At 47.6% G+C, this 25,398-nt stretch overlaps 1 protein-coding gene across 5 annotated transcripts in view; it reads left to right on the top strand.

Annotated features, from left to right (window-relative positions):
* The window catches only part of NPHP4 (nephrocystin 4), a 164,880-nt gene that overhangs the window by 19,550 nt on the left and 119,932 nt on the right, over nucleotides 1-25,398 (top strand). For all 5 annotated transcript variants that reach the window (XM_069948418.1, XM_069948415.1, XM_069948414.1 and 2 more), the window contains exons 2-4: nucleotides 968-1,137; nucleotides 11,842-11,982; nucleotides 20,578-20,747. In XM_069948418.1, coding sequence (XP_069804519.1) covers nucleotides 1,003-1,137; nucleotides 11,842-11,982; nucleotides 20,578-20,747 — 446 coding nt within the window. In that variant the 5' untranslated portion in view covers nucleotides 968-1,002. The remainder of the gene's footprint in view (nucleotides 1-967; nucleotides 1,138-11,841; nucleotides 11,983-20,577; nucleotides 20,748-25,398) is intronic.

Here is a 25,398-nt window from a genome sequence, read left to right as displayed (position 1 = left end):
TCAGATTACCTTTCTGTGTAAATGGACCCTAAGGATCTTCAATGCTTCAGTTTAGATCAGAGGTGTCAAACCATATAGACGTGTACAGATCCCCCGCCGCTCCCTAGATCCCACTGACTTATAAAGGGGTCTGCAGGGTCCTACTACAGTGCATGCTGTCCAGGCATGATGGGAGTTGTAGTTTTGCACCATCTGGAGGGCGGTAGGTTTCCCATCCCTGCTATGAGTAGTAGCTGTACACCTAGCATGGTGTTATTAGTAGTATTTCCATTACCAATGCGAACAGATCCTTACAAGTGAGCGCAGAGCTAGTAGCCATGATGCTCTGCTGGGTATTGTAGTGCTCCTCATATATAGGACAGTGCCCATGACTATAGCTTGGAGAACCTTGTGCACCGATCAGCAGCAATCTCCGGTCAGAACGATCAGCAAAACAGGAAATATTCTGTCTCCTCATCACATAGATGTACGGATCGATACGTGTCACTCGCACAGATATGACTGTAGAGTCGGGGCTTTATAGATGAAGGGAGGAGGGTTCATGATCTGCTCTTAAAGGGGACATTCACTTGGTTATTGTATCCTCAATAATATAACCATTCTGCATCATCTTCTCTTAGATCTCTGTGTTGTGCCGTCCCTCTGTTATTTATCCTGAAAATGTGTGAATGACAGCTGGGTGTCACCATTCCCCTTTGTCAAAGGGGCGTGTCCCTACAGAGTGTGATGCTTTCAGGCTGTGATGTCATATTCCTCCTCGATGAGTACATTCACAGCTGATCCCTAACACAGTCCATAGGCAGAGCTGCAGTGTAAAGCACAGGGATCCCTTATAATCCTACGCCCACATATTTAATCTTTATTTTATTTATTATTATATATTTATTTATCCCTATTATTATTATTATTATTATTATTATTATTATTATTATTATTATTATTATTATTATCTTTTTTTTTTCAACAGTTCCTTTGTAAAGAATACAAAATACAGGATACAAGATGACGAGGTGGGAGACGATCTTTTCCCAAAACCGTGTTATTCCTCCGCATGTACAAAGATGGAAGCTCAGCGCGGGGGACACGGTCGGCTTTCAGATTTTCCTCGGCCCCCTGGAAGGGATCCCCGGGAGACAGGTGAGCGGAGCAGCATGGCCGACACACGTAGCTGCAGATGGCGCCTTATAGTACGATGCACATTAATTTAGTGCGGATGGTAACAGAACTGTGGCCGTTATTAGGAGAAGGTCCCAGAGTTTGTATCCACTGCAGGAACCTTTCACAGGATTTATGGATATTGACTTTCCTGGTGATGTCACTGGAAAAAAATATTGTTCCTTTTTACAAATTGTAGATTAAAAGGGTTGTTCTCGCCCAAATGTTTTTTTTCCTTCAAATCAACAGGTGTCAAAGTTATATAGATTTGTTATTTACCTCTATTAAAAAAATCTCCAGTCTTCAAGTACTTATCAGCTGCTGTATGTCCTGCAGGAAGTGGTGTTTTCTCTCCAGTCTGACACAGTGCTCTCTGCTGCCCCCTCTGTCCATGTCAGGCACTGTCCAGAGCAGGAGGGGTTTTCTATGAGGACTTGCTGCTGCTCTGGACAGTTCCTGACATGGACAGAGGTGGCAGCAGAGAGCACTGTGTGAGACTGGAGAGAATACACCACTTCCTGCAGGACATACAGCAGCTTATAAGTACTGGAAGACTGGAGACTTTTTAATAGAAGTAATTTACAAGTTGATATAACTTTCTGACACCAGTTAATTTGAAATTAATTTGAAAGAAAAAGATTTTTGCTTGAGTACCCATTTACCTACATCTAGGAGTCTTAGAACATGACTAGGGATATATTTGGAGAGATTTTAGGCTTAGTATATCCTTACTCTTGTTCTAATGGGCCTTTTACACAGGCCAATTATCGTGCAAAAAGCTTCCACCACTGAGGCTTGTCACAGGAGCTCGCACTCTACAGGAGCTGCCACCACTGAGGCTTGTCACAGGAGCTCACACTCTCCAGGAGCTTCCACCACTGAGGCTTGTCACAGGAGCTCGCACCCTACAGGAGCTGCCACCACTGAGGCTTGTCACAGGAGCTCGCACTCTACAGGAGCTGCCACCACTGAGGCTTGTCACAGGAGCTCGCACCCTACAGGAGCTGCCACCACTGAGGCTTGTCACAGGAGCTCGCACTCTACAGGAGCTGCCACCACTGAGGCTTGTCACAGGAGCTCGCACTCTACAGGAGCTGCCACTACTGAGGCTTGTCACAGGAGCTCGCACTCTACAGGAGCTTCTACCACTGAGGCTTGTCACAGGAGCTCGCACTCTACAGGAGCTTCTACCACTGAGGCTTGTCACAGGAGCTCGCACTCTACAGGAGCTTCTACCACTGAGGCTTGTCACAGGAGCTCGCACTCTACAGGAGCTGCCACCACTGAGGCTTGTCACAGGAGCTCGCACTCTACAGGAGCTTCCACCACTGAGGCTTGTCACAGGGGCTCGCACTCTACAGGAGCTTCCATCACTAAGGCTTGTCACAGGAGCTCGCACTCTACAGGAGCTTTCACCACTGAGGCTTGTCACAGGAGCTCGCACTCTACAGGATCCTCCACCACTGAGCCTTGTCACAGGGGCTCGCACTCTACAGGAGCTGCCATCACTAAGGCTTGTCACAGGAGCTCACACTCTACAGGAGCTGCTACCACTGAGGCTTGTCACAGGAGCTCGCACTCTACAGGAGCTGCCACTACTGAGCCTTGTCACAGGAGCTCGCACTCTACAGGATCTTCCACCACTGAGGCTTGTCACAGGAACTCGCACTCTACAGGAGCTGCCACCACTGAGGCTTGTCACAGGAGCTAGCACTCTACAGGAGCTGCCACCACTGAGGCTTGTCACAGGAGCTAGCACTCTACAGGAGCTGCCACCACTGAGGCTTGTCACAGGAACTCGCACTCTACAGGAGCTGTCACCACTGAGGCTTGTCACAGGAGCTCGCACTCTACAGGAGCTGCCACTACTGAGGCTTGTCACAGGAGCTCACACTCTACAGGAGCTGCCACCACTGAGGCTTGTCACAGGAGCTCGCACTCTACAGGAGCTGCCACCACTGAGGCTTGTCACTGGAGCTCACACTCTACAGGAGCTGCCACCACTGAGGCTTGTCACAGGAGCTCACACTCTACAGGAGCTGCCACTACTGAGGCTTGTCACAGGAGCTCACACTCTACAGGAGCTGCCACCACTGAGGCTTGTCACAGGAGCTCGCACTCTACAGGAGCTGCCACCACTGAGGCTTGTCACTGGAGCTCACACTCTACAGGAGCTGCCACCACTGAGGCTTGTCACAGGGGCTCGCACTCTACAGGAGCTGCCACCACTGAGGCTTGTCACAGGAGCTAGCACTCTACAGGAGCTGCCACCACTGAGGTTGGTTACATTGGTCCTATCAGTCAGATCTCCAGGCCGTCTGTCAGTGTGGGATCTCTGCACGGTCTCCTGATACATTTCCCATTGTTTGGTGTACGTGTTCCCGTCGGACTCGCCGCTCTCCACAGGACGGGCCAGGATCGGGGTCACCTCTGGAGTCTGATCTTCTCTCCTGAGCCGCGCTCTCAGATGCCACAGAACAATTATGCAGCGAGAGAAGTGACGGGAACTAACACTGCAATATTATATAACAGGTCAGCAACCAAAATGGAGATGATGACAAAGTGACAAAAAAATATCGCATTTCTTCCACTTAAAGGGACGGAGCCGCTCTCTGCCACCTACAGCTCGGCCATATTGACTGTGGGCAGCTGTATACATCATCTGTCCTGCCTGTCCCGCACTCCATGCTTCTACAACCTAAAGAGCAACCACACTCGCCTGCCCCCATCCCCCAATGGCGCTCAGTGTAGAGAGGAGACCACCATGGGGCACAGGCCAGGACAATCACAATGCCACCATGTATCACTGAAAGACTAAGCTCCTCCTTGGCCCCCGGGTTGCTTGTAGTACCTCTCACCCCATTTAATTCTATAGCAGTGGTGGGGATATTGGTCTTTGTGGGTTCCTAGCCTTGGATTGTTTGTTGGACCCCTCACCCTATATGCTTCGATGGCAGTGATGGTGGCTATGTATTGGTCTTGGCGGCACTTTTGGTTGTCTGTAGGACCTCTGGCCCTTTATGCTCCTATAGCAGTGATGGCGGATGTGTATCAGTCTTGGTGGTACTTTGGTCCTCAGTTGTCTGTAGGACCCTTCACCCTATATGCTCCTATAGCAGTGTTGGTGGAGATGTATCAGTCTTGGTGGTACTTTGGGTTGTTTTTAGGACCCCTCAACCTACATGATTGTATAGTGATGATGGTGTCCTTGCATGGGTCTTCGTGTTACCTTGGCCCTGGGTTGTTTGTAGGACTCCTTCATCCTATATGATCCTATAGCAGTGTTGGTGGAGATGTATGGGTCTTGGTGGTACCTTGGCCCTGGGTTGTCTGTAGGATCCCTCACCCTATATGATGCTATATTAGTGATGGTGGACATGTATAGGTCTTGGTGGTACCTTGGCCCTGGGTTGTCTGTAGGGCACCTCGCCCTATATGATCCCATAGCAATGTTGATGGAGATGTATGGGTCTTAGTGGTACCTTGGCCCTGGATTGTCTGTAGGGCCCTTCACCCTATGTGATCCCATAGAAGTGTTGGTGGACATGTTTGGGTCTTGGTGGTACCTTGGCCCTGGGTTGTCTGAAGGACCCCTCGGCCTATATGATGCTATAGCTGTGATGGTGGACTAAATGGGTCTTGTTGGTATCTTGGCCCTTTCTAGTCTGTAGGACCCCTCACCCTATATGATCCCATAGCAGTAATGGTGGACATGTATGGGTCTTGTTGGTATCTTGGTCCTGGGTTGTCTCTAGGACCCCTCACCCTCTATGATCCCATAGCAGTGGTGGTGTGTATTGGTGATGTCTTGGTCCTGAGTCCTGTAGCACTATATGCGCTCACACCTGACCTTGTGATACTTCCTGGCTCATTTGAAGCTGACTTGTGGCCTCCATTAATCCTGGATAAGTTAATGAAGCATTTCCGTCCCATCATTCTGTGCAGTTTACAAACCCCCGGCCGGGACATGGCGGCAGGAAACATAACAAGTCTATGATGCAGAGCTCCCGGACACATTACCAATCAGGTCTCTATGGCTCTTATCAAAGATTTATAGCGCTCCTTGGGGAACGGGGCCGGATTACAATAAATGAGCGCACTCCATCCTCTGAGATCATCGCTCTGATAGGGAATGATTGACCGGGGAGCTTTTATTTCCGGCCTTCCTGATGTGGAGAGATAGGTGGTCCGATCCCCCCCCCCACCGCCTGCTTGTATATTAACCCCTTCACTGCCTCTATAGCGGCCATACACACTACACTGGTGTATACAGCCAATAACTAGTCCTCCCTGTATAAATGTACGCTGGGCTCTGCTGAGCATACACGTGTATACAGCATGGGGAACTGATGGTAAGGAGAGTCCTGCTGGGTATGAATGCAACATTAGCCTGGCCGCACACTGCCTGAAAATCTCAGAAAACGCCAGACAAAAAGTGTATGTGAGAGGGGTAATATCCGCAACAGGCCTGGTAATCAGCTGTTTGTATTTTATCTATTTATTTTATTTATCTTTTTTTCTGCAAAAAAAAAGAAAATAGAATATTTAATTTAAAAAAAAAAAAAAAACTGTGACAAAAACAGCACAAAAAAAGCAAAAACTAGCTTAGAAGAAAAACGAAACAAATGAGAATAAAATTTAGGGGACCAGCGCAGGAATCGGAGGAATCTAGCTTCCCGACTGCAGAGAAGAGCCGCTGCAGCAGCTGAGATTTCTAGATAGAGATTTATTGCCAGGCCTTGTGCTCACCTGGATAGAGAAGAGTGGAGCGCCCCTTGTGGAGGCTGGGAGCGGAGCGCCCCTTGTGGAGGCTGGGAGCGGAGCGCCCCTTGTGGAGGCTGGGAGCGGAGCGCCCCTTGTGGAGGCTGGGAGCGGAGCGCCCCTTGTGGAGGCTGGGAGCGGAGCGCCCCTTGTGGAGGCCGGGAGCGGAGCGCCCCTTGTGGAGGCCGGGAGCGGAGCGCCCCTTGTGGAGGCCGGGAGCGGAGCGCCCCTTGTGGAGGCCGGGAGCGGAGCGCCCCTTGTGGAGGCCGGGAGCGGAGCGCCCCTTGTGGAGGCCGGGAGCGGAGCGCCCCTTGTGGAGGCCGGGAGCGGAGCGCCCCTTGTGGAGGCCGGGAGCGGAGCGCCCCTTGTGGAGGCCGGGAGCGGAGCGCCCCTTGTGGAGGCCGGGAGCGGAGCGCCCCTTGTGGAGGCCGGGAGCGGAGCGCCCCTTGTGGAGGCCGGGAGCGGAGCGCCCCTTGTGGAGGCCGGGAGCGGAGCGCCCCTTGTGGAGGCCGGGAGCGGAGCGCCCCTTGTGGAGGCCGGGAGCGGAGTGCCCCTTGTGGAGGCCGGGAGCGGAGTGCCCCTTGTGGAGGCCGGGAGCGGAGTGCCCCTTGTGGAGGCCGGGAGCGGAGTGCCCCTTGTGGAGGCCGGGAGCGGAGTGCCCCTTGTGGAGGCCGGGAGCGGAGTGCCCCTTGTGGAGGCCGGGAGCGGAGTGCCCCTTGTGGAGGCCGGGAGCGGAGTGCCCCTTGTGGAGGCCGGGAGCGGAGTGCCCCTTGTGGAGGCCGGGAGCGGAGTGCCCCTTGTGGAGGCCGGGAGCGGAGTGCCCCTTGTGGAGGCCGGGAGCGGAGTGCCCCTTGTGGAGGCCGGGAGCGGAGTGCCCCTTGTGGAGGCCGGGAGCGGAGTGCCCCTTGTGGAGGCCGGGAGCGGAGTGCCCCTTGTGGAGGCCGGGAGCGGAGTGCCCCTTGTGGAGGCCGGGAGCGGAGTGCCCCTTGTGGAGGCCGGGAGCGGATAGCCCCTTATGGTTGCATAGCGCGGAGCGCCCCTAGTGGTTGCATAGCGCGGAGCGCCCCTAGTGGATGCATAGCGCGGAGCGCCCCTAGTGGATGCATAGCGCGGAGCGCCCCCTGTGGATGCATAGCGCGGAGCGCCCCCTGTGGATGCATAGCGCGGAGCGCCCCCTGTGGATGCATAGCGCGGAGCGCCCCCTGTGGATGCATAGTGCGGAGCGCCCCTTGTGGAGGCCGAGAGTGGAGCGCCCCTTGTGTCCTTGGAGGTTTTTTTGTGGAGGCTGGGAGCGGAGCGCCCCTTGTGGAGGCTGGGAGTGGAGCGCCCCTTGTGGAGGCTGGGAGTGGAGCGCCCCTTGTGGAGGCTGGGAGTGGAGCGCCCCTTGTGGAGGCTGGGAGTGGAGCGCCCCTTGTGGAGGCTGGGAGTGGAGCGCCCCTTGTGGATGCATAGCGGGGAGCGCCCCTAGTGGTTGCATAGCGTGGAGCGCCCCTTGTGGAGGCTGGGAGCGGAGCGCCCCTTGTGGAGGCTGGGAGCGGAGCGCCCCTTGTGGAGGCTGGGAGCGGAGCGCCCCTTGTGGAGGCCGGGAGCGGAGCGCCCCTTGTGGAGGCCGGGAGCGGAGCGCCCCTTGTGGAGGCCGGGAGCGGAGCGCCCCTTGTGTCCTTGGAGGTTGCTGCTTCATCATTTGTCTATTGCATCTATGTCTATACTACCCCGCCAGTGCGACCCCCTCTGCTTTATTATTACTTACAGCATTTTATCGGGCACTTTTTCCCTTTGACGGTCATGTTTGGCCAGTGAGTCACAGCCGACAGATAATCTTTCTGTGTAAATGGACCCTCAAATTGGAATGATATAGCAATTTTTCGCATGATAATCATACTATGTAATGCGGTCCCACTCCTCTTCTATCTCCTCCCGGGTATACAATGCTATGGAGGCGGCATCATGTCCCTGCGTACACAGGATCTTCCCCGAGGCCTCCCCTATTTATTGAAGGAGCTGCGGAGTAGAGATCTTCTGTACCGTATGGAGTTGTCCAGAGCTGGTCCCTTGTGTGACACTTCGGGGGTCATTCGTGTCACACCGGCCATTTTCTGGCGCAGAGAGCCCACTTGCACATAAATCTATTAGCAAACACTTGTTTTGTAAATAATTTATTAGCAGGTGGGCTCTCTGCGCTGCTTGCACCTGGTCGGTGGGGGGTGATAGCATGCAGAGGGGGCGCATGCATTGCACCTCTACATAAATCTGGTGAACCTTGGCGCTGCTGGAGCAAAACATGCCGGACTTAATAAATGTCCCCCTTAGTCTCCATCTTCATGGACCACCAGGTTCTCTCCTCCCTGACGTTCTTCCTCCTTCACACCTTAGACATATGTAAGTCGTACCATTGCTCTATACCCCGCCGTTTGGTCACCGCTGCCAAGGCTTGTATCGTGGCCTTCCAGGCCCTCCACCTATATCCATGTAGTTGTGCAGGGTAGAGGACCCCCAGCGTATAGAAGATGTCAAAGCTTAGTTATAGGACTGGAACCGGCTGCTCCTTCGGAACATGATACTACTGGGAGCAGTTTACCGAAATTGACAAATTTAAATGTACCTCTCATACTGTGATCACGCAAGGATCCGTCCATATAATCCTGTGGGTGGGTGGTCTGCCCTGACACGGCCGAGGTACCAAATTCATGCACTTACATGCAGCCTATGGCACTTCTGGGAATTCTGTACCTCAGACCTGTCAGAGGCAGACCACCCCCCCGCAGGATTTTATGGACGGATACTTCCACAATCGCAGCATGAGAGCTACCTTCTTAAGGCGCTCCTAGCTCAGTGAGGGGTCTCCAGCTGCTTTTTGTGTTTAATCTTTAGGTTTACATAGTTGCCAACAGTCCTGATTTTAAGGAGACAGTCCCGGTAAAATCATGTCCTGGGGAGCCCGACCCCTGTCACCCCCTGCACCTTTAGCTATAAGCACTAATGAGTAGGGATGAACTAACCGGCCGAGGTTTGGGTTCGTATGAACCTCAACTATCGGCTTCTGATTCCCCTGTCTACAGCCTCTGTAGAAAGGGTGGATACAGCCTGAGGACCACCTGGAAAACTGGGATACAGCTTATGGCTATGGCTGTATCCCAGTTTTCCAGGCGGTCCTCAAGGTTGTATCCACCCTCTCCACGGAGCAGGCAGACAGCGGGAATCAGAAGCCGATAGTTCAGGTTCATACGAACCCGAACCTCGGCCGGTTCGCTCATCCCTACGTAATGAGTGTTCATAGCTAACAGTGTACTTACACCACAGGGAACCATAAGCTCCTGCTGTGACAGTATCTCTTGTGGCTGCAGGCAGTATCTTCCACCAGCCACAAGGGGCCGCTCTCTCCTCCCGACAACTGGGGCTAGTGACGTCACTCATGCAGAGCAGGGAGAGGAGTCGCTGGGGGACTAGAGGAACCATAGAGGTGAGTAAAGTATAGCTTTCTTTTTTGTTTTAATTACAGATGAAGGGGTAGTAGTATAATGATGGAGGGGCAGGAGGATGAAGGGGGTAGTAGTATGATGACTGAGGGGCCGTAGGATAAAAGGGGTAGTAGTATGATGAAGGGGGTAGTAGTATGATGACTGAGGGGCCGTAGGATAAAAGGGGTAATAGTATGATGATGGAGGGGCAGGAGGATGAAGGGGGTAGTAGTATGATGATGGAGGGGCAGGAGGATGAAGGAGTAGTGGTATGATGATGGAGGGGCAGTAGGATGAAGGGGGTAGTTATATGATAATGGTGGGGCAGGAGGATGAAGGGGGTAGTAGTATGATGGTGGAGGGGCTGGAGGATGAAGGGGGTAGTAGTATGATGAAGGGGGTAGAAGTATGATGATTGAGGGGCAGGAGGATGAAGGGGGTAGTAGTATGATATGTAGTGCAGCTGCATCGTATGGGCACAAACTGGGGTCCTGATACTAGGGTGTGTAATGCTTCTTTAGTATTATTCTGACTAAAATTCTAACTGTAAAATTCAGAAAAAAACATGAGACAAACCACACCCATGATAGGACACACCCTGCTGAGACCACACCCACGGTAGGACACACTCCACTGAGACCACACCCATGATAGGACACACCCTGCTGAGACCACACCCACGGTAGGACACACTCCACTGAGACCACACCCATGATAGGACACACCCTGCTGAGACCACACCCACGGTAGGACACACTCCACTGAGACCACACCCATGATAGGACACACCCTGCTGAGACCACACCCACGGTAGGACACACTCCACTTAGACCACACCCATGATAGGACACACCCTGCTGAGAACACACCCACGGTAGGACACACTCCACTGAGACCACACCCATGATAGGACACACCCTGCTGAGACCACACCCACGGTAGGACACACTCCACTGAGACCACACCCATGATAGGACACACCCTGCTGAGACCACACCCACGGTAGGACACACTCCACTGAGACCACACCCATGATAGGACACACCCTGCTGAGACCACACCCACGGTAGGACACACTCCACTGAGACCACACCCATGATAGGACACACCCTGCTGAGACCACACCCACGGTAGGACACACTCCACTGAGACCACACCCATGATAGGACACACCCTGCTGAGACCACACCCACGGTAGGACACACTCCACTGAGACCACACCCATGATAGGACACACCCTGCTGAGACCACACCCACGGTAGGACACACTCCACTGAGACCACACCCATGATAGGACACACCCTGCTGAGACCACACCCACGGTAGGACACACTCCACTGAGACCACACCCATGATAGGACACACCCTGCTGAGACCACACCCACAGTAGGACACACCCCACTGAGACCACACCCATGATAGGACACATCCTGCTGAGACCACACCCACGATAGGACACACCCTGCTGAGACCACACCCATAATAGGACACACCCTGCTGAGACCACACCCACGATATGACACACCCCACTGAGACCACACCCACGATAGGACACACTCCTTGTTGTGAACACTAAAGCGTTTCTGGAAAAAAAAGTTCTAATGTTGCCAACTATGGGTTTACGTGCTCTAAGTTTGATACTTGGAAAATTCAATGAATTAAGAATGAAGCAAAAAAACTGAAAACATTAAGTGAGCACTTCATTGGCTTTTTTTCACTGATCTCCCTGAGCTCAGTGATTGCTGTAATTTGTTGGTGTGTATCTGTATCTATCTATCTATCTATCTATCTATCTATCTATCTATCTATCTATCTATCTATCTCCTATCTATCTATCTATCTATCTATCTATCTATCTATCTATCTATCTATCTCCTATCTATCTATCTATCTATCTATCTATCTATCTCCTATCTATCTATCTCCTATCTATCTATCTATCTATCTCCTATCTATCTATCTATCTATCTATCTATCTATCTATCTATCTATCTATCTCCTATCTATCTATCTCTCTCCTATCTATCTATCTATCTATCTATCTCTCTCCTATCTATCTATCTATCTATCTATCTCCTATCTATCTATCTATCTCTTATCTATCTATCTCTTATCTATCTATCTCCTATCTATCTATCTCCTATCTATCTCCTATCTATCTATCTATCTATCTATCTATCTATCTATCTCCTATCTATCTATCTATCTATCTATCTATCTATCTATCTCTTATCTATCTATCTCCTATCTATCTATCTATCTATCTATCTATCTATCTCCTATCTATCTATCTATCTATCTCCTATCTATCTATCTATCTATCTATCTATCTATCTCTTATCTATCTATCTATCTCTTATCTATCTATCTATCTATCTATCTATCTATCTATCTCTTATCTATCTAGCTCTTATCTATCTATCTATCTATCTCATGGATTCCTGTCATGTGTCTTTCCCTTTGTTAGGGCACCCTGGAGGCGCAGTATCAGCTCCGACTTTCGCTCTTCGATATCACCTACCACCATTTCTTTGGAAGGACTTGGAAAAGTTTGATAAAACCAGTGAAAACGGTGACGGACCAGACGTGTAAGGTTTTCTTCAATGAGGTGAGTGATGGGGATAAGTGCTGTGCAGACTCGGTAACAGGGTCCTTGGCCATCATGAGACCCTGTGGCTCTTGTCTCCTCAGAGGGGGGATAGAGAGTTGGGGATAGTCCTTAGCGGAGGCCGCAAGTCTGCAGCCAATGGTGAGAGTAGTAGTGTAAGGAATCATAAGACGCCTCCCAGAATCCTCTCCTATCAGGAGGAGGAGCCGCTGCAAGTTCCATCAGGATTAGTAGCACTGCATGCACCATCTTCGGACCCCACAGACCCCATTGTGAATCTGCTGCATACATCAGGCTTCTGTTTGCTATAGAAATCCCCATGAAAATAGAACAATGTGTGCAGTGCGGCCCCCGGGGCATTATCAGCTGCCATGAAGGAGAATACTTGGTGTGTGCAATGGTCAGGTAGGTGGTCGGTGTCACAGTAACATCCACATGATGCCAGGACGCAAGGTCTCCAGCAGAACATTGCCCGTCATACTGCCCCCACCATCTTGTCTTCTTCCCATAGTGCATCCTGGTGCCATCTCCCCCCCTCCCCCCTTCCAAGTAGACGTCAATAGACTGCAAGCAGAGATCTAGAAAACTTTGAGGAATATATTCAGAGATATATAGGATACATTAAAAAAAAAAAAAAAAAATATATATATATATATATATATATATATATATATATATATATATATATAGTTATATAAGGTATAGAGATATATAGGATACAGGGATATATATGTGCATATATAGGATACAGGGGTGTATACAGGGTTATATACTGTAGGATACATGATTAGATAGGATAAAGGAAAATATACAATGAAATTTAGGATACAGGGATATACTGTATATGGGCAAATATACAGGATACAGGCACATATAGGATATAGGGATATATAGGATACAGGGATATATACATAGGATATGTAGGTAACAGGAATATATACAGGGATATATAGGATACAAGGATATGGAGAATACAGGGATATATATACGATAAAAGAATAGATACAGTAATATATACAGGGATATATATGATACAGGGCTATATACAAGCATATGTAGGATACTGGGATATATAGGGACATATATAGGATACAGGAATATATACAGGGATATATAGGATACAAGGATATGTAGGATACAGGGATATATACAGACATATATATGATAAAAGAATAGATACAGGGATATATAGGATACAGGGCTATATACAAGCATATGTAGGATATTGGAATATAAACAGCAACAAATATACAGGGATATATAGGATATAGCAATATATACCGTCCGTTCTTTTTACATAGTTTCGACATGGCCCTACACTGTAAGAAGTACAAGAACAGAGACGCCATGATTAGTGTATATGGAACTTCTGTGCTCAGGGTCCACACTATATGAGAGATGCTCTGCTGCTCCAGTCCCTACACTACAGCTTCTGATATGGATGTTAAGGGGTTATCCAGGATTAGACGTCACCTATGTACTTACAACCAGAAACAGCGCCACCTCTGTCCTCAGTCTGAATGTTATATTGCATCTCAGTTCCATATAAGTGAATAGAGCTGAGCTTTAATCCCGCACACAACCTAAGGAAATCGGCTATGTCTTTCTAATCTTAGATAACCCATTTATATGTATGCTACTACTGTGAGAGAAGCTGGACTCAGCGGGTATATAGGCTTTATCAGCTAGGACACCAGCAGAATAGTGAGTTCAGCTCTGGAATATAATACAGGATGTAACTCAGGATCAGTACAGGATCAGTAATGTAATGTATGTAATACAGGAGGAATATAATATTCGTATACTGTACATTTAGCGTCTCTTCCTGCTCTCCATGCACATTCCACCTAATGAACACTAGGGGGCAGCAACGCTCCATGATGCGGCCGTCCTCCCACGTATTATACTGTGTTGTTCGGAAATATTGGGCTCTGCTGCTCCTGATGCATGACATCTGGTTGGTGCACGTGTCCGCTGAGACGAGGCCGCTGAGTATACATGTGTACATAGGCCGCTCAGTATATATGTGTACATAGGCCGCTGAGTATACATATATACATAGGCCTCTCAGTATACATATATACTTAGGCGCTCCGTATACATATATACATAGGCAGGGTGTTTGTGCTCCCATGTGCCAGCAGCAGGTATCCTCAGTGTGTAAGCTGTTTGGTGTTTTCTGTAGATCTGTTTCTGTGTGTCTGGAGGAGAGCGTCTGCCATGTCTTCCTGGGGTAAGTAGACGGCCCAGGATTGTGGCTCGTGACATGATGCCTCTCTATAAAGGGAATATTCTCTGCCTTACACAGTGGGTGCAGTGGTTGCAGGACTAAGTCCCTAGACTCCTTCCAGAAGTAACATCTGAACGTCGCCGTACAGCGACCTCTGTGGGGAGAATGCGGTATTACAGGCATATGGTTCACTAATACTGGAGAAGTCTAACAATGCAGCGGCTTGTGATACATTTGGCGCAGTCTTGACTGTCTAGTCTATGCTTAAATCACTCATCAGTTCTTTACATTATACCAAATTTTTTGTGTCATTTTCCAGTTCATAATGTCACCTAATGTCGAGCTAAACCTCCCCCCCTCAGGAACAAGGCCTGTACGCCTGCATCTCTGGGGCAAATTACATATAGATCCAACCTGTCTGAATGTACAGCAGGAAGTGGCTAAGTCACCCCTCTATAACTTCCATACGTTTTATTAGGCCATATGTATGAGGGTTTTATAAATATAATATCCCTTTAATCCTCAGCCTCCTATATACGCAGCATTGGATTATCTTTTGGCTGCTGTCACATGTTCTTAGTGAGTTTCAGCTCTCCTATCATTAATCCTATGAGCAGGTCACAGAAACGGCTTTTTCATATTAGTATGAATACATATACAGCGCTTGCAATAATGCTGCCTATGGGGCACACGCTGCTTCTTCCTGGACTCTGGCTCCATCTGCTGGAGAACTGCAGGAACTGCGCAATGCAGAACAGAACATTAGAGGGAGAACCTCACATTAGTTTTTACGTTTCTAAAAGCCTATGCTGTAGCTGCATTACGTCTATTAGCCGTGTATTACATACTGTTATCTACACAATAGCTTCATGACTGTGTATTACATACTGTTATCCATGCAGTAGCTGCATTACATCTATTAGCCGTGTATTACATACTGTTATCCATGCAGTAGCTGCATTATGTCTATTAGCCGTGTATTACATACTGTTATCCATGCAGTAGCTGCATTATGTCTATTAGCCGTGTATTACATACTGTTATCCACACAATAGCTTCATGACTGTGTATTACATACTGTTATCCATGCTGTAGCTGCATTACATCTATTAGCCGTGTATTACATACTGTTATCCATACAATAGCTGTATGACTGTGTATTATCCATGTATTCCTCACCTGTATGTTTTGTCGACCCCCCCCTGCAGCCGGGGCTCCGTTTTCTGCCATACCCGTGCATCGGTTTTGGTAAGTCTAGGCTTACTTATATAGGATACATCCGTTTCCGAAACTGACCCCAACTGATGTCACAACTGATGCTAAAAAGGCATCAGTTGCCAATGCCATCAGGTGTTCTATCCTTTTTTTTCGATTAAAAAACCATCAGTTGGCATCAGTTACAATCAGTTGCCATAAGTTTATTACAAGTGATCTTTTTTTCTCCTATACGTACAGGGGCCATCTATTATAGGGGGCAGCAGCACAGGATGGCCCCCTGTGAGGTGTACCCCTAAAGTAGATGGTCTACCTGTACACCTCACAGGGGGCCATCTCCTATAGGGTCAGCTGCTACAAAAGGCAGCATCAGAGCAGGTGAATCGGGGAGGGGGGGGGCAACTCAGATCAGAGCCCTCTACTGAGGGCAACAGGACATGGGGACATCTATAGGATGCTGCCTCTCCTGCCAGGGGCCACTGTGTTGCAGGGCTGGAGTCATAGGGGTTGATGGGGGGAGGGGGGCTGGGAACACCTTTCTTTGGAGTGCCATAGACTTCAATGGATATGGCCACCGCATCACCGGACCAGCCGTGCATCAGGACGCTGCAAGATACCTTCTGCCGCACACGGAGTCTGGCGATGTGACAGCACTTTTTGTCCGCAACATGCTTTGAACTGTCCCATTGAAAACAATGGGATTAGTTCAAAGATGCATTTCCCTCTGGTGCTTTTCTCCTGCTCGGGAGGAAAACGCCGCCGCACCGCTGGATGAATGTAAACCCGGCCTAATAAATGCTTTTTTACCCGGATGGATCTAAGAAGGGGAGCAGGGTCCGGAGCTTAGACAGCCCTGCAGTTCCCGGCCTGTGTTACCGCTTTCTGCTGCCCCTCATCATATAATAGTAGATCATTAAAATAGATATTTATTTTTTTTCCAAAGTAATATAACTTTTATAAAGCAATGTATCCATTTCCTTTTATACGAGTTCTCACCGTCCATAATACTCCTTTAACGGCCGCCTGATTTTGCTTTTAAACAGCAGTTTGTCATAAGATTGGGCAGAAATAAAGGCCGGAGATGCTCTTACAGACTGTGACCGCCCGACGCCTTGTTTTTTAGGGTTTCTCTTATCCTGTAATTTGCTTCTTCCTGGTGTTTCACCTGTAAGAAAAGTCACGGTGGATTTAATTCTCCCTTTAGCAAATGTAGCGGCTGCACAAAGTGACCCCCACTAAGTAGCCGTCATCCCCTATCGCTGCCTTTATTACAAAAACTGTCATTATTGTCCTTAATGAGCGCGGCGCGGAGTTATCGGATCAGGTGTCACACTGCGATGTGACGGGGACGGACGTGCAGCCAGAATTCTTCCTTTCAAGGTGATTTCAAAGCTGCAGTTTGTTTATATTGGGGGGGGGGGTGCGGTGATATTTATACTCGGGCGCTCTTCTTCTGCTCCGCTGATCCTCGCCCCGGTGTTTGTTTGTCTTCTAATAAACCCAGCTTGAAATGGAGCATTAACATTGTGAGTTCATTATTGTGGACTGTGATACCTGATATTTATAGACTGAATGTAATATGTGGCGGGAATCGGGAGGAAAACAACTCTGACCCCTTTATTATGCAGACATGGAGGATGAATCACTGTATAATGTATAATGTATGCTGCTGAGGTAACCAGGACCACATCCTCATACACACTAAAGAGCTTTACCTGCTTCACATAATATAACTATACTGAGAACTAAACTACTCCATTACTGCCCCCTATATACAGGAATATAACTACTATAATACTGCCCCCTATATACAGGAATATAACTACTATAATACTGCTCCTATATACAGGAATATAACTACTATAATACTGCCCCCTATATACAGGGATATAACTACTATAATACTGCTCCTATATACAGGAATATAACTACTATAATACTGCCCCCTATATACAGGAATATAACTACTATAATACTGCTCCTATATACAGGAATATAACTACTATAATACTGCTCCTATATACAGGAATATACTACTATAATACTGCTCCTATATACAGGAATATAACTACTATAATACTGCTCCTATATACAGGAATATAACGAATATAATACCATCACCCAATAACAATTATGTAGCGGTACAGTGATAAGATGTATGATGTTAGAGTAGTGTTTGTTATTAGCATATATCTGTATTATAGATAGTGATTATGTTGTTATGACGTTACAGTTATAACCTTCGTGCGGTATATATCAGGATCTCACAGCGTGCGTCACTTTCATTATGTTTATTCTTGTGATAAATGAAAGTTGAGCCCCGGTGCTAAATGGTTTGTGTGCAGCGAGGATGGCGGTATTATGTCTGAACACCTTCACTGATTCTGTTTATCCCTTCATGGAGGGTAACTGTGAAATGGAGATAAGGGAATCTGCGGTATGAATGTCACCGCATCTAAGGCAAATGGGGAGCAATGATGATAATATAGCGGGAGTAATGACAACGCGAGCGATCAGGGGATTCTGCCATCACTGATCATCACCTTGTGTCTTCACAGATGTTCTGCTTTCTTAAAGGGAATTCCTGTTTGTTATGAAAGCTGTGCAGAATCCGAGAACACAGAACATTCAGATGCGGGATTATTTGGTAGTATTATGTGGATTATGTAGGGATATTATGTGGATTATATAGCGGCATTATTTGGTGGTATTATGTGGATTGTGTGGCAGAATTATATGGATTAGATGGATTATGCGGCAGGGTTATGTGGATTATATGGCAGTATTTTGTGGCAGTATTATGTAGATTATGTGCCGGTATTATATGGGTTATGTGGCAGTATTATGTGGATTATATAGCGCTATTATGTGGCAGTTTTATGTGGCGGTATTTGATGGATTATGTGGCAGTATTATGTGGATTATATGGCGGTATTTGTTTTATGTGGCAGGATTATGTGGATTATGTAGCAGTATTATGTGGATTATATATTGGTATTATGTGGCAGGATTATGTGGATTATGTAGCAGTATTATGTGGATTATATATTGGTATTATGTGGCAGGACTAGGTGGATTATGTAGCAGTATTATGTGGATTATATAGTGATGTTATGTGTCGGTATTATGTGGCGGTATTTGATGGATTATGTGGCAGTATTATGTGGATTATATGGCTGGATTATGTGGCAGTATTATGTGGATTATATGGCGGTATATTTGTTTTATGTGGCAGGATTATGTGATTTATGTAGCAGTATTATGTGGATTATATATTGGTATTATGTGGCAGGATTAGGTGGATTATGTAGCAGTATTATGTGGATTATATAGTGGTATTATGTGGCGTTATTATGTGGCGGTATTTGATGGATTATGTGGCAGTATTATGTGGATTATATGGCTGGATTATGTGGCAGTATTATGTGTGTTATATGGCGGTATTTGTTATGTGGCAGGATTATGTAGAAGTATTATGTGGCGGTATTTTATGGATTGTGTCAGTATTATGTGAATTACACGGTTGTATTATGTGTCAGTATTGTGTGTTATGTGGTGGTATTATCTGGATTATGTGGTAGCATTAAGTGAATTATATGGTAGTATTATGTGGATTATGTGGCAGTACAGTATTGTGTTTAGTAATCAGTTTTTGGTATTACTATGCAAATCAATGACATTAGGGGAAATAAAGAGAGTGTCTGTCTGATTTGCCCACAACAACCAATCACAGCTCAGCTTTCATTTTACCAGAACTCATTAATCATGAAAGCTGCTCTGTGATTGGTTACTATGGGGGAATCTGATAGGTCTTGTCTCCATTTTTTTCCTCTTTCCTCTTTTCCCCAGTGAATGTTTTATTTGTATAAAGGTTCCCATGGTCTTCACCGCTTCCGAGCTGTCAGAGAATTCTATTTTTGTTGTGCGACCTAGAACTAGCACAGCAATGTGGATGTTGGGACCTGGACACTAGCACAGCAATGTGGATGTTGGGACCTGGACACTAGCACAGCAATGTGGATGTTGGGACCTGGACACTAGCACAGCAATGTGGATGGTGGGACCTGGACACTAGCACAGCAATGTGGATGGTGGGACCTGGACACTAGCACAGTAATGTGGATGTTGGGACCTGGACACTAGCACAGTAATGGGGATGGTGTTACTTGTACACTAGCACAGCAATGGGGATGTTGGGACCTGGACACTAGCACAGTAATGGGGATGTTGGGACCTGTACACTAGCACAGTAATGGAGATGATGGGGCCTGGACACTAGCACAGCAATGGGGATGATGGGACCTGGACACTAGCACAGTAATGGAGATGATGGGACCTGTACACTAGCACAGTAATGGAGATGATGGGACCTGGACACTAGCACAGTAATGGGGATTTCCACTGCCTTAGTAAGCAGATTTTCGCAGTAATATCAGAGGCACATTGTACGGTATGTTCTCCTGTATAAAGTCATCATGGATCCTTACTGCTTCCCAGCTGCATGGAAATCCCACTGTATCCACAGAGGACGTTTAGTGAGTTTGCTTCCCCTGTGATGGGCGGCCTCAGTGTCTTAGTAATGTAATTTTTCTTTCTTTAAATCAGCTGATGTCAGATAGTTACATAGATATGTAATAAAAAAAAATCTCCATTCTTCCAGTACTTATTAGCTGCTGTGTGTCCTGCAGGAAGTGGTGTATTCTTTCCAGTCTGACACAGTGCTCTCTGCTGCCACCTCTGTCCATGTCAGGAACTGTCCAGAGCAGCAGCAAATCCCCATAGAAAACCTCTCCTGCTCTGGACAGTTCCTGACATGGACAGAGGTGGCAGCAGAGAGCATGGTGTCAGACTGGAGAGAATACACCACTTCCTGCCGGACATACAGCAGCTGATAAGTATGGGAAGAATGGAGATTTTTTAATAGAAGTAAATTACAAATCTATATAACTTGGCAGCAGTTAATTTGAAATATTTTTTTTTCTGCTGGAGTTCCCCTTTAATAGACTACAGTACCATATTCAGCCACTTGGTGGGGTTGTGAGCAGTACAGGTGATCACTTAGGAGGAGTAATCACTATGTCTGTTATTATTAGTGATTGTATGAGCAGGTTTATTGACCTGTTCTGTGTTTTTCATCCTTTCTCTTACAGACTGTATATTTCCACACAAGACTGAGTGATCCCGGGATTGTCGCCGTGGTCGAAGTCGTGGCTATAACCAAAAGACGCGATGGCGGGAGGCAGGAATCATCATGTGGCTTTGGTTTGATGCGTTTATTTACCGGCCAGTCCGAGGAGGAAGAGGCAAGTCAGCAGAAGAGGTAACACAGCGTGGAGATACACTATGGTGACCTGAGGGAGAGAGCGAGTAAGCTCCGGCAACAACGAAATAAAGATGGCTTCATGTCCTGAGAGGGTCCGGGAGCCGGTCAGGATCTGTATCCAAGACTTGCACACAGTTTTTTTCCTTTTTTGTTGCCCTATTGTTGGAAAGTCACATGGTCACCTTACACTTTAGATGATCAGCTGATCAGGCCAAAACCAGAAAGATTTATCTGACACCATTTTAATGTGTATGGACGGTGTTTAAAAGGAATGTTTAAATGTTAAATGGGCCTCACCATGGGCCTCACCATGTGAGGTGGAAGTCCAGATAAAAGCTCAGAATAATGCTAGGGCTGCCTTACACCTGTCTCCCAAGCTCTATATACTAATAAAGCAAGTACAAAATAAGTTAATAATGCTGCTAAAATGGAGATTTTCGCAAACCGCAAAAGGACTGTGCAGATCGTAGTTACTTTTGTTAAAACTGGTTCCTCAGCTGGGCCTCACCAACAACTAGGGGGCGCCTCACTGGTGAGGCCCGTCTTACAGTTTGAGAAGCACTGCTCTATATTATAAAATAATCCTGATATCCTGCAGTTCTCATTCTCACCACTGGGGCTAAAACTAAGCTGAGGCTTCCTGTTTTGTCTGTGGTGATAGGAAGAGGCTGCTGTAAAGTGATCTGTACAGCATTGCAGCGTCATGTGACGACAGTAGATAGAGGAGACAATAGCAGCTGCCTGTGGAATGATCTCTTCACAGGTCAAAGAGCGCGTTCAGTAATGTCTCACATTCATCTCTAGGAGGCAGAGTCTGTCTATTGTTGTCTATGTCCATGAGGCTTGCTGTAAAGCATGTCACTAAACGCTGTTAAGAACAGCTCTGGCAATATGGCCGCCCCCTAACAATGTAAAAAAAATTACAGTCAGAAAATAGAAACTGATTAAAATAAAAGAAGAAGTTTTAGTATCTGACTCTAATCAGTAACAGAAAATGTAGGTGACACCTTCCCTTTCAGTTACTGGCTTCGTCTCTCATATTGCGTCCTATAGTCATCAAGGGCTTGGATTGGGCAACAGTGAGTATCAGAAGACATCATTGGTGAGCGTCCTTTGGTGTCCTTAAATAAGAGACAATATGTCTGACTACTAAGGTTCTCGGACCCTCTAAGAAGCCCTCTCTGTGATGTCGGCCAAGTGTGGTAAGGAGCTGACGACATCCGTGGTTCTTTGGGATCTCTTCATTTATTTCTTATATATTGGAGCATCTGCAAATGTTTCAGAGTAGGAAAAGGTTCTTGTGTTTGTCTTGTCTTGTACTTACCTGTTGTAGCTGATGTGGCAGGTGTGGGGGGTTTTAGCCATAATGGTTACAATTTACTCGCTGAAATGATTGTTAATAAGTTTGACCCAATATTTGCAATGATTTTTGGAAATTCATGATAAAAAGAACCAAAAATGCAATGTGTGAACACTACCCCTGACTCCTTTATATCCTGATCCCAAAGAGACAGCATCAGCATACAGATCCGAGTTGGGTGGGGTCTAATATGTGATGGTCATCCTGTAGTTCACACGAAGTCAGCTGACCCAGGACACACCCCTTCCTCTGTTTTTTTTTTTTTTTTTTTTTGGATTCAGGCTGGTGATCACATGACCCAGTTACAGTAATGAAACAGATGGCACTGTAGGTCTAGTGATGGTGAGTGTGCATGATATAGGCCAAAAAAAAAAACCTGCAATGCCACCATTAAGTAGAGGTTTCTAAGACAATGAAAGCTCCGACTGTCATGGAAGCAGGGCTGTGGAGTCGGAGTTGGAGCTAGTTTTGGCTGGAGTCGGAAAAAAATGTACCGACTCCAACTCCAGCTTTAAAAAAATCTTTAAAAAATGTAGAACTGAATTTTGATATAAAATTTTACAAGTTTTGCTCATGAATACACAGTGGTACCTCGGTTCTCGAATTTAATTGGTTCCGGAAGGCAGTTTGAAAACGGAGCAGTGTCTTCCCATAGGAAATAATGTAAATGTGATTAATTGGTTCCAGCAGCCACCAATAATTCCCTACAATCCTCATTTATTACACTGATAAGTGCTCCGTATAATCACTACAGTACAGAACAGAACAGCACTATATACTGTACAGGACATTAAACATAAGAAATGTTCATCAGAACCAGCAATTATAGTCCAGTAGTCACCAACTCCTCAGCCATCCTTTACTGTACAGCGTCCCCCCCCATCCAAGCACTGTAATGTATGGGAGATGGTGGTGCACTGCCTGTACTACTACTGCACTGTATATGCACTCCAGCAGTCTTATACAGCACTGTACTGTATGTGAAGCCTCACCACTGCTTAACTCGCCAGGTACAACCCACCATCCACGCTCGCAAAAACGTTCGAATACCGAGCAAGGTTCGAATTCCAAACACTACTTCTGGGTAAATTTTCGTTCGAATACCAAGCAGTTCGAGTTCCAAAGCGTTCGAAAACCGAGGTATTACTGTACTGTATATTATGAGCAACATTCTAATAAGACACTGGCCCTAGTACATAAGGGGGGTCATGGAAAAGTTGTCGGTCACTATTTAAAGGGAACCAATCACTGGAAAAACGCATATAGAGCTTTTGAAATGTGCTGTTAGAGCACACAGCACACTTGGCACACGTGTTTCCATAGCCTCCGTGCCTTCCCCGTGTAAGCCGCAAAGTAACTTTATAAAACTGGCGCCCTGTATGCTAATTACCTGAGGTAGTCACCTGGGCGGTGTTCGGCTAGCAGGTAGTCACGGTCCCCTGGGCGTTCTTCCGCTGTAATCACGCCCCTCTGGGCATGATTCAAATGGCCGAGTAACTGTGACATTCTGATGCCGGACGCCGCCGCACATGCGCAGTGCAGCCGCTTCCATTCCGGCGGTACTGCGCCTGTGCAGAATAGCCTCGAATAGCCTGTTAGCCGGAGTTCGAGGCTATTCTGCACAGGCGCAGTACCGCCGGAATGGAAGCGGCTGCACTGCGCATGTGCGGCGGCGTCCGGCATCAGTACGTAAGCGCGCCGACGTTGGGCACGGCGCGCTCCCGAGTGACGCCACAGCCACTCTGCCATTTGAATCACGCCCAGAGGGGCGTGATTACAGCGGAAGAACGCCCAGGGGACCGTGACTACCTGCTAGCCGAACACCGCCCAGGTGACTACCTCAGGTAATTAGCATACAGGGCGCCAGTTTTATAAAGTTTCTTTGCGGCTTACACGGGGAAGGCACAGAGGCTATGGAAACACGTGTGGCAAGTGTGCTGTGTGCTCTAACAGCACATTTCAAAAGCTCTATATGCTTTTTTACAGTGATTGGTTCCCTTTAACAGTTTGTTTCTGAGCTGGAAGAGTCCATTGTGTGGGGGGAGATCTGTGCTGTTCTCTTCCTGGATGCTGGATGACTGTATATGAGCAGCAGTGTAATATGGAGATATCCCGTGTAATATAGAGCAGGAGGAGAAGACATAAATAGTGTAGCTGTAACCTCTGTCCTCAGTGTGGTGTTTTCTCTCTGGGAGAAGATTGTGTGTTTTTCTTCAGTGTTCAATGGCTGCAGCTGTGTGTGTGTGCTATGACTACAGCAGGCTGTGTGTGTGCTATGGCTGCAGCAACTGTGTGTGTGTGTGTGTGTGTGCACACACTATGGCTGCAGCAGGCTGTGTGTGTGTGCTATGGCCGAAAGCAGTATGTGTGTGTGTGTGGTATGCGCTATGGCTGCAGCAGGCTGTGTGGGTGTGTCTGGATGCTATGGCTGCAGCAGGCTGTGTGTGTGTGTGTGTGTGTGTGTGTGTGGTGTGCGCTATGGCTGCAGCAAGCTGTGTGTGTGTGTGCGCTATGGCTGCAGCAGGCTGTGTGTGTGCTATAGCTGCAGCAGGCTGTGTGTGTGTGCTATAGCTGCAGCAGGCTGTGTGGGTGTGTCTGTATGCTATGGCTGCAGCAGACTGTGTGTGTGTGTGTGTGTATGTGCGCACACTATGGCTGCAGCAGGCTGTGTGTGTGTGTGTGTGCGCTATGGCCGAAAGCAGGCTGTGTGTGTGTGTGTGTGTGTGTGTGTGTGGTGTGTGCTATGGCTGCAGCAAGCTGTGTGTGTGTGTGTGTGTGTGTGTGCGCTATGGCTGCAGAAAGCTGTGTGTGTGTGTGTGTGTGTGTGTGTGTGTGCGTGCGCTATGGCTGCAGCAGGCTGTGTGTGTGTGTGTGCGCGCTATGGCTGCAGCAGGCTGTGTGTGTGCTATAGCTGCAGCAGGCTGTGTGTGTGTGTGTGTGTGTGCTATAGCTGCAGCAGGCTGTGTGGGTGTGTCTGTATGCTATGGCTGCAGCAGGCTGTGTGTGTGTGTGTGTGTGTGCGCGTGCGTTCGTGCCCCCACAGTGACCTCTATATCACTGTGTGACCCCTCTCTATAGCACTATGTGTGACCTCTATATCACAGGGATCTGGCATTGTTAGAAGTGTTTCTGTGTGTATGGCAAATATTCAGTTAGAAACATAGAAGACGGTCAGCAGAAAAAGACCATCTGCTCCATCTAGTCTAGTTCTGAGTTGTTCAGGACATGGAGGCTGGAGACTGGCTGCATCCACTGCACACACAGGAGAAGCTGCTGTATATACAGTAT

The sequence above is a fragment of the Dendropsophus ebraccatus genome, chromosome 12 (assembly GCF_027789765.1).
Source record: "Dendropsophus ebraccatus isolate aDenEbr1 chromosome 12, aDenEbr1.pat, whole genome shotgun sequence".
Classification (NCBI taxonomy): Eukaryota; Metazoa; Chordata; class Amphibia; order Anura; family Hylidae; genus Dendropsophus; species Dendropsophus ebraccatus.
This window is presented reverse-complemented; position numbering and strand designations above follow the sequence as displayed.